The sequence below is a fragment of the Triplophysa rosa genome, unplaced genomic scaffold, assembly GCF_024868665.1.
Source record: "Triplophysa rosa unplaced genomic scaffold, Trosa_1v2 scaffold500, whole genome shotgun sequence".
In the NCBI taxonomy this organism is placed as follows: Eukaryota; Metazoa; Chordata; class Actinopteri; order Cypriniformes; family Nemacheilidae; genus Triplophysa; species Triplophysa rosa.
In genome coordinates this window covers 1-9,011 of record NW_026634508.1, presented here as the reverse complement: position 1 = coordinate 9,011, position 9,011 = coordinate 1, and the positions used below count along the sequence as shown (strand labels likewise).

The window sequence follows — 9,011 nt, the reverse complement described above, 5'->3', positions numbered from 1 at the left end:
ACCGACAATGTTTTCTGGAAGTATTCCTGAGCCCATGTTGTGATTTCCATTACAGTAGCATTCCTGTATGTGATGCAGTGCCGTCTAAGGGCCCGAAGATCACGGGCATCCAGTATGGTTTTCCGGCCTTGACCCTTACGCACAGAGATTGTTCCAGATTCTCTGAATCTTTGGATGATATTATGCACTGTAGATGATGATAACTTCAAACTCTTTGCAATTTTTCTCTGAGAAACTCCTTTCTGATATTGCTCCACTATTTTTCGCCGCAGCATTGGGGGAATTGGTGATCCTCTGCCCATCTTGACTTCTGAGAGACACTGCCACTCTGAGAGGCTCTTTTTATACCCAATCATGTTGCCAATTGACCTAATAAGTTGCAAATTGGTCCTCCAGCTGTTCCTTATATGTACATTTAACTTTTCCGGCCTCTTATTGCTACCTGTCCCAACTTTTTTGGAATGTGTAGCTCTCATGAAATCCAAAATGAGCCAATATTTGGCATGACATTTCAAAATGTCTCACTTTCAACATTTGATATGTTATCTATATTCTATTGTGAATAAAATATAAGTTTATGAGATTCGTAAATTATTGCATTCCTTTTTTATTCACAATTTGTACAGTGTCCCAACTTTTTTGGAATCGGGTTTGTAAATGTACACAGATTTGTAACAACTCGAAGGTGAGTAAATGATGACAGAATTTTCATTTTTGGGTGAACTGTCTCTTTAAATAGAATGACTATATTTTTGGTTATTTTAAATGACATCACAATGAAGAAGTGGGAGAAGTTGGTTAAGAGTTGTAACAAGATGATGAGTGGTTACTGGTCTATAATTAACATAATTTCAATATGATTCACATACAGCGATAAAAGTCATTAAAAGATTTTTGTTATCTGAAGTCTAACATTTATAAAAAGTGAAGAATGAGAAAGGAGTTTTATGGATTCCAATGCTTTCAAAGTCTTTCATCAGATCACTTTAATGACTTTTCAAGATGATGAATTCTGTTTTGACACCAGGCTCTACCAGCAATGAATCGGATGATAAATGTGAGGTGAACAGAGAGAGGGGCTCTATTTGGGCTGATGTGGGGACATCTACAGACCACCTCTCCGGTCCAGCGGGTCTCTCTGACGCCCAGCTGAACGTCCTGTGCACGGAGGTCTGGCCTGTCATGGCCCTCATCGGAGGGGTGGACAGCGGTCTCCGCGCCGGAGGGATTTGTCGGCACAAACCCAGCGGGCGACGGGCAACTCTTCTCGGGGTATTGAAAGAGGGAAGCCCACTGGCTAAACTACAGTGGGAAGAGACGGATTTTACCGTGAGGTAAGCACATGAGGACTCACATTCTCCTTGGAATGTTATTGATGGGATGTTTACCATCATTGTCATTATCTGTGTACAGACGTCATTGTAATTGTTGTATGTGTGTTATATCTGTCTTGTTCTTTTTGCCAGTTGCATGTCTGTTTCTTTTTTTTTCAATATCACTTCCCTTGTCTTGTATTTGTCTTTTGTCCTCTTTGTTTTTTTCTAATCATTATATCCTTTCCACCCTTTTTCTATCTTTTCCCTGTGTTTCACCTCTTCATCTTCATACTGCTTGTGACCTGCTGTGGGTCCCACTAACCCAAAGCTTCCTGAATTCTTGGTCACCTAGCGACACTCCTCTCTCCTCGCTGGAACCGTGCGACGTCCCCCAGTTGGACATGTCCCGCTGCTGCGGCCTCAAACCGTCCGTGCTCTTTGACCTCATCCTGATGACCGGCATCTTAGAAGAGCAAGAGCCGCCACCCGGAATGTCCGGGACGTCCGGATTGCCCCGGAATAGAATCAGCTCAGAGGGCGGACCGCGCAGCGAGCTGGAGAGACGGCTGGACGAGGACATTGCTCGCATCATGATGGACGAAGATGGAATGGCCTGCTCTGTGGACGGGGAGAGGAAAGAGGACACCCCAGATGATGCGTTCAGATCTCTGAAGCAATCGAATGAAGAGTGCGGTGGCGCCCCCTGTCCACCGATACTTGCACTTCAACCCCGTGCAGACTTCTTTGCTCTGGAACTACGTGCCATACGCATTTCCTACCTCCTGCTGGGGGCGCTGAAGTCTCTGGCTGTCATTCTGAGCTGCGGGAAATTCTCCGACCTTCTCCTGGTTCCCAAATCGGAAGCGGGGGCCAACATAACTAGTCCTGATCCAGCGAGGACTTCTGCCGACGGGGAGGAAAATGCAGAGCTGCGCTCCGTGCTGCAGTTTGTGGTACGGAGCATGGTGAAGTGGGCGGTCAGACCCTGTCCGATCAAACAGGCCGTGGCTTTGTCAGATCTGGAAAGGGCTCAGATCATCATCTTTAAAGGAGCGCTGAGCAGACTGCAGGAGGATGGAAACAAGGAACACAAAGGTTTGTACCTTGTTTTTTACTGGGCTAGAATCCAGTGTGTATTTAATATGTTGATACTTGCTGTATTCAATGCAAAAGTTATGAAATGTTTAAAAAGACATTTTATTGAAAACAATGTTTTCTTTGATCTTTAGAGATAAAAGTTTGATGTTTTATGAAGCCACATTCACTAGAACGTTTTCTTTAAATACTGCATGATTTTTTATTAAAAATAATAAAAAATATATTAAAGTTTTTAACTTTCAAATTTTAACATTTATTAAAATCTTAACGTTTGATACCATACATGATACTGGATTGGATATAATAGTATCCCAGTATTTTGAACAAAATTTAAAACGATTAAATGAACTGATATTTAACCAACAGATTTACTTAGTTATCATTAACAATTTTCAATAAAATTTTGTTGTGCACACAATTTGTTATAGAATTTACTACAGACAAAGTTTAATTGAACCTTTTCTATCTTAATTTATACAAATTTAAAGGTAAGCATTAAAAGCACAAAATGAAAAACAAATCGCCGTTTTAGAAAAACAAATCGCCACAGTTCTACAATACATATCATAATTATTTTATGTTGCATGATACTGTATATTGTGCCACAATATATTGTTCCACCCCTATTTATTAATTGATTCATAATTTAAAACACAGTTGGTGAGGGCAAAAGTTATGGATTGCAGCTTTCAGCATAAAACATCTCAAATACAGCCGCGTAAAACATTAAGAGTCCACTCTAAATTTTAATTTCATCAGCATTTCTACATGTATTGTGGCCATTCCAGTCCAGTGTATGTTGAATTTCAACAAAATCAAAGTCATACAGTAGCAATGTGAAAGACTCGCAGCATGACAAGAGACATGAAAACTGTGATAAAAAATCAAGATTATCACATAAATTTTTTTTAAAACTTTTTCTAAATACATGGACAAATATGACTGTTGTATTGCTTAAAAGTGAATATGAACTTGTTTTCTTTTCAGTATTTGAGGTCTGAAAAAATACAGAGCATCTTTTCTGTTATTTTGACCTGTTTCTCCAGTTTTCATTTTCTGCAAAAAAAATGCAAATAGAAACAATATTTTTATTTTACATTTGGAAGAAATATTGTTTGTAGTTCACAGAATGAAACAAAAATGATCATTTTACCTAAACACATACCTATAAATAGTAAATTCAGAAAAGCTAAAAATGATTTTGAAATGGTCTTCATTTTTTCCGCGGCTGTAACTCAATCAACAGTTGTCATTATTGTTAAGTAATGCACGGCATGGTTGCTGTTGATAGGTTAATGTGTGATTTAAACTGTTTCGTGTGTGTGTTTAGATTCTGCAGGTAATTCTTCATCACAGCCCGTGTCCAAATCATCCAGTTCAGTCTCACTGTACAGCAACGGTTCTGAGGGAACCGCCATATTCGGCCAATCAGCTTCCCCCTCCACCAATGACCTCACAGCCTCCCTTCTTACAGCCCTGCACGCTGACGGCCTGGACAACTTTAACCCTTTCCTGCCCATCAACCTGCTGCAGTGAGTTTCTGATCAGATTTATTCTGTGTGTGGTTTCAATGTAGAACATACACGAATGAAACAGATCATTTAACTTTCTCCGTAAAATTTTGAGAAAATGAATGCATTAAATAGTGACTTTAGCACTAGGTAGCATCCTTCTTATGTGGATGTTGTTGCTCCAGATCGCTGTCAAATGAGACAAACACTCACACACAGGTCACTCAGAGCACGAGTGAGAACACAGGTGAGTGTGTGTGTGCGTGTGTGTGTGTACAGCTGTGGCTGTGTGTGTAACTGTCTAAATCTAAGCATGGCTTAAAGACTAGATAGTCAGTATAACACATGCTGATAAAACGCTATGAAAACCCACATCAAATGCTCTGGGTGCTAGCAGTTTTTCTGTTTCTGTGTGTGGGTGTGTGTGGCTGGGCTCTTCTAGGCGGATGGTTCTGGCCCGTTTTCCCACATTGGCAGGTCTTGTCCACAGTCCGGTTCTGCCCCCCGGGCTCAGCCTGACTAGCTCAGCATCCTGTGAGGGGTTTACTGAGCAGCAAACCAGCTTCCTCGAGCCCTGCGGCCAGACCAGGACGCCCGTGGGTAAGACTAACCAACAGAGAAAAGCATAGAGATTTGAGTTTAACTAATTCTTAAAGGCACAGGTCACCCAAAATGAAATTTGACAGCTTTAGTCACCATTCACTTTCACTGTATAGAAAAAGAATGCAGTCAGTGCATGTTTTGCATGTTTGATTATTTTGGTTTGTCATATAACTGAATGCAAGAAATTGTATTTTTCTTTCTGGAATTTCACACCCTATTGAATGGCATCTTGAAACTCGCAAATAATTACATTTGCTTATATATAAAATAAGATGTATACATTTATTTTTAATAGTTTTAATACAAAGTTTTCATTTAAAAATATATAGTTAGTGTAACGCTCTGACAGAATAAACAAGACCCTCAACAAAGAACAGAATGTTACATATTTCTTATTCATTTTATGTACAGTAATAATGTGTTTTTGCTAAACCTTTCTATCTATTGTGAGGTAGATATAAACAATGTTCTAGATTTGTTTATGTGGTCTCCGTGTAACTTTTTAAATACCAAAAAAGACTAAAGTAACAAAAAAGACCAAAAAAAGAGAAAAGAAAAGAAAAAGAGAGTCCAATGTGTAATTTCATTACAACTTTTCTTACCTGTGTTGTATACAGTAGCACTTCAGGCTTAACCTTGTGCTGCATCTTTCATAAATCATAAATTACAGAATAAGAATCATGTTTTCTTAAACAACCACAGAAATAAGTCCAGCCCAGACACACGTTTAACCTTTTTATTTCTGTCCCTTAGAACAGCCCCAAATGTTTGTCCCTGTTCGGTTACTTGAAATGGGCTTTTCAATGAGACACATCTACAGAGCCATGGAGGCAGCAGGTACTAAGTGCTTACAAGAAGACCATCGTGATGTGCTTTTTACAGTAAAACTGCTGTAATACTTGGGAAACAGACAGCTGCTGTTTAATGATGCCAATTCAGAAATATCAATAATAGGTCTTGTCTCAGTTTTTTGTCATCCGAGTATGCTGTTATTGCACTAAATGCACTTAAAAGTCCCATCTAAGCCCCTAATTTTAAAGGGATACTCCACCCAAAAATGAAAATTCGGTCATGAATTACTCAACCTCGAGCTGTTCCAAACCTGTGTACATTTCTTTGTTCTGTTGAACACAAAGAAAGATATTAAGAAGATTGTTAGCAACTGAGGTAGCCAAAAAATGGTAGTCAAAGGTGCCCTAGAACTGTTTGTTTTCCTAAATTCTTCAAAATATCTTATTTTTGTGGTTTACAGAACAAAGAAAAATACACAATATTTTATATGGTAGTCAATGGTGCCTCAGAAATGTCAGTTGCTAAATTTTTTCCAAATATCTTTCTTGGTGTTCAACCGAACAAAGATATGTATACAGGTTTGGAACAACTTAAGGGTAATTCGCCACAGAATTTTCATTTTTGGGTGAACTATCCCTTTAATTCACCCTGTTTTTGAAATATTAGTGGAGCACTGCATGAAGTCTATTTGTGTTATTGATGTTATTCACAATTAAGCTAAATAAAGTCAAGAGTAATATAAGAATATTTATTGTATCATTTTCTTGGTAGTGGTAGTGTGTTGATCTGTGACCTCTCTCCCCAGGGGTCACGGGCGAGGTGGACTCTCGCACCATCGAGGTTCTGGCCAGCTGGATGCTGGAACACCCTCTAACTGAAGAGCAGCAGGTGGGAGAGGGTTCATCAGCAGGGGGCGCCACCGATACGCCCTCATCTGAAGGTCCTGAGACACTGCAGTGTCCCGAGTCTCCTGCCCCACTGACCCTGCAGGACAGCAGGGAGCCCAATGAGAGGTGAAAACTAAAACATAGCGTCTTTCTGGATGTCTCTCTCTGAAATGACTTTGTGAATGCAACACAATGAGATTGAAGGTTTACACATTTATACAGACATACTTGCTTTAAATTTGTTAGGCAGCAAAATATCTAGAAAAATGTCAATTTGCGCAACATTAAAACATAACTTGAAGACTTAGTCATAGTCATTAGTTATTTAAGTGTACAACTTGCAATGAAATAAAGTGTGGCCAACTCTCAATAGACTGGTTAAATAAAAAAATATGAGTTTAAATAAAGTATAACGTTAAAGCGATAGTTCACCCTAGAATTCAGATTTGTTGTTTATTTACTCACCCTCAGGTCATGTGAGACATATCTTAACATCTGCACACGCGTCCTCCCTTACCATGTAAACAAACCAGTGTCCGTTCACCATGGAGATCGTGCAAGCGTAATTTATGCGACAGAGGAAGTGTGATCAGGGCGTAGCTGTATCCCGCTCATAGTTTTGTAAATGACTTTTAGTTCATAGCAAATAATGATCATTTCGCTTCACAAGACTTTTGCATGTAACCAGGAGCCGCGGGGATCACGCTTGTGTTGGATATATGTGCTTTTAGAACCCTTAACACCGTGGACCCCATTTACATTATGAAGCACAGAGGGCTTTGGATCTACCTGAAAATCGTAAAAAAAAATGTCACCTACATCTCTGATGGCCTGAGTAAATAAACAACAGATTTGAATTCTAGGGTGAACTATAGCTTCGAATAAAGTACAAGATAAAATATAATAAAGTATATGATAATAAAAACAACAATTTTAGTCTAACTACAAAGAGGTAAAGTATAGATAAAACAAAATGAAAACCAAAAATATAATTATAAAGTAACAATTGCAAAGCTTTTTTACAGAAAGCATTTAAACACAAAAACAGGAAGAAATAAATTTTGTAATCCTGAGATGTTTTATAGCTCTTCACAATTTTGCATTTTTGCAATATGCAGAAAGCACACTGTGGAACAATACAAATAGATATAGTGATAATAAAATGGAATAATAAAAATGTTGAAGTATGAAAAATATACCTATAATCGTAAAGTAGGAAACTTATGAAAAATATACCTATAATCATAAAGTAGTAAACTTATGACATTTCTGTTATAGAAAACATGGTATTATTGCAAAGAATTGCTTTATTTTATTGTATTATTACAAGAATTGTCTGCTGTTTTTAGCCTGTTTATTACATGCAAATTACATATCTGTCACAAAATTATATAACAGACTGGAAAAAAGACACATGAAAAATATGTAAAAATGTAATTATTTAGCAATAAATATGACTGTGGTGTATTATACACACACTTGTATTTGTTAACAGCATCAGCACTTGCATGTGTTCTGACCTGTGTTTTTTTTATCTTTTGCCAGTTTGTTAGCAGGTTTGGACCTGGTGGAGAGAGAGAACTTTTTAGATGTTCACCTGACCAGAAACAGACCTCCTCCTGCACGCAGACAGAGATCTGGTGTCAGCCAGAGGACTTCCTTCAGGAGAGCAGGTGAGACTCAGACGCAGTGAGAGTTCAGAGCGACTAGACATACTGTGTCAAATATGAACGACTCTCACATGCCGTGATGGTTTCAGATTCCCCATCTCCCAGTCCTGTGCCTATGCTGTACAGACAGGAAGTGGGTGTGTCAGAGTGGCCCGAGCGGGCTGATACGCATCCGTTTGCGGCTGAAGAGGAGTCTGAACTGGGCTACATGGACGACCCGTACCACGAAGAACCGTACGAGGAGCTTCTCACGCCGGAGTTCATTAGCTCGGAGAGGGACACGCTTTGGATGGTGGAGGTACTGGAGACTATCATTTATTGTTATAATAATTGTCACAATTATAACTGTTTTCACCCTCAGGGACGAGAGGAACATCCAGAAGCTCATGAGATGGTGGAGTGTGAACTGTGCAGCACTCTCACTCTTCAGTTCAACAACCACATGAAGCGACATCACCCAGGCTGCGGTCAAAGCGCTGGTCGCCGTGGTTACCGCAGCAACGGGGCTTACGTGGACGGCTGGTTTGGAGGTGAATGCGGATCGGGCAGCCCTTATTATCTCTTGTGCAATGCATGCAGGGAAAGATATCTGGCTTCCAACCTGGGTATGATGAGCTCCAAACAGGACAGGTGAGGATTTAATGGAACATGTCATAGGTTGGAAAGTTGGTCAAACTACACCTATAAGAACTTTTGTTATTTCAGGGCGAGGGGTTTGGTGTCTGATCTTATTGGTCAGTTGGATGGTACATCAGATGGTATGTGTGCCATATTTCAAATGCGTAAATAAATTGATGAATAAAATATAAATGAAATAGAGTTGTGTTTTTCTATAAAGTTATTCAATCTTTAGGTTATTTTAATGTTTCTTTGTTATTAAAGTGATTGTTAATCCAAAAATGAAAATTCTGTCATCATTTACTCACCATCTTGCTATTTTAAACATATATAACGTATAACTTCCTTCCTTCTGCAGAACACTAAAAAGATAGTTTATAGAATGTTGCTTACCAAACCGTTGTTTGGTTACCAACATTCTTCAAAGTATCTTCATTTGTGTTTTGCGGAAGAAAGAAAGACATACAGGTTTAAAATAGCAAGAGGGTGAGTAAATGATGACAGAATTTTCATTTT

At 39.0% G+C, this 9,011-nt stretch overlaps 1 protein-coding gene across 1 annotated transcript; it reads left to right on the top strand.

Annotated features, from left to right (window-relative positions):
* Positions 1-1,002: 1,002 nt before the first annotated feature.
* Positions 1,003-8,845, top strand: LOC130550966 (probable E3 ubiquitin-protein ligase HERC1). Its single transcript, XM_057328503.1, has 10 exons — positions 1,003-1,334; positions 1,645-2,411; positions 3,745-3,946; positions 4,368-4,525; positions 5,282-5,365; positions 6,126-6,333; positions 7,753-7,880; positions 7,967-8,175; positions 8,239-8,507; positions 8,583-8,845. The coding sequence occupies exons 1-10, from the start codon at positions 1,003-1,005 to the stop codon at positions 8,665-8,667; spliced, it is 2,442 nt and encodes an 813-aa protein (XP_057184486.1). The 3' UTR covers positions 8,668-8,845.
* The last annotated feature ends 166 nt before the right edge of the window (positions 8,846-9,011 follow it).

Coding starts and splice junctions, on each gene's coding strand:
- LOC130550966 (XM_057328503.1), top strand. CDS start 1,003: ATGATGAATTCTGTTTTGACACCAGGCTCTACCAGCAATGAATCGGAT. Junction 1,335..1,644: donor GAGACGGATTTTACCGTGAG/GTAAGCACATGA, acceptor ACTAACCCAAAG/CTTCCTGAATTCTTGGTCAC. Junction 8,508..8,582: donor ATGAGCTCCAAACAGGACAG/GTGAGGATTTAA, acceptor TTGTTATTTCAG/GGCGAGGGGTTTGGTGTCTG.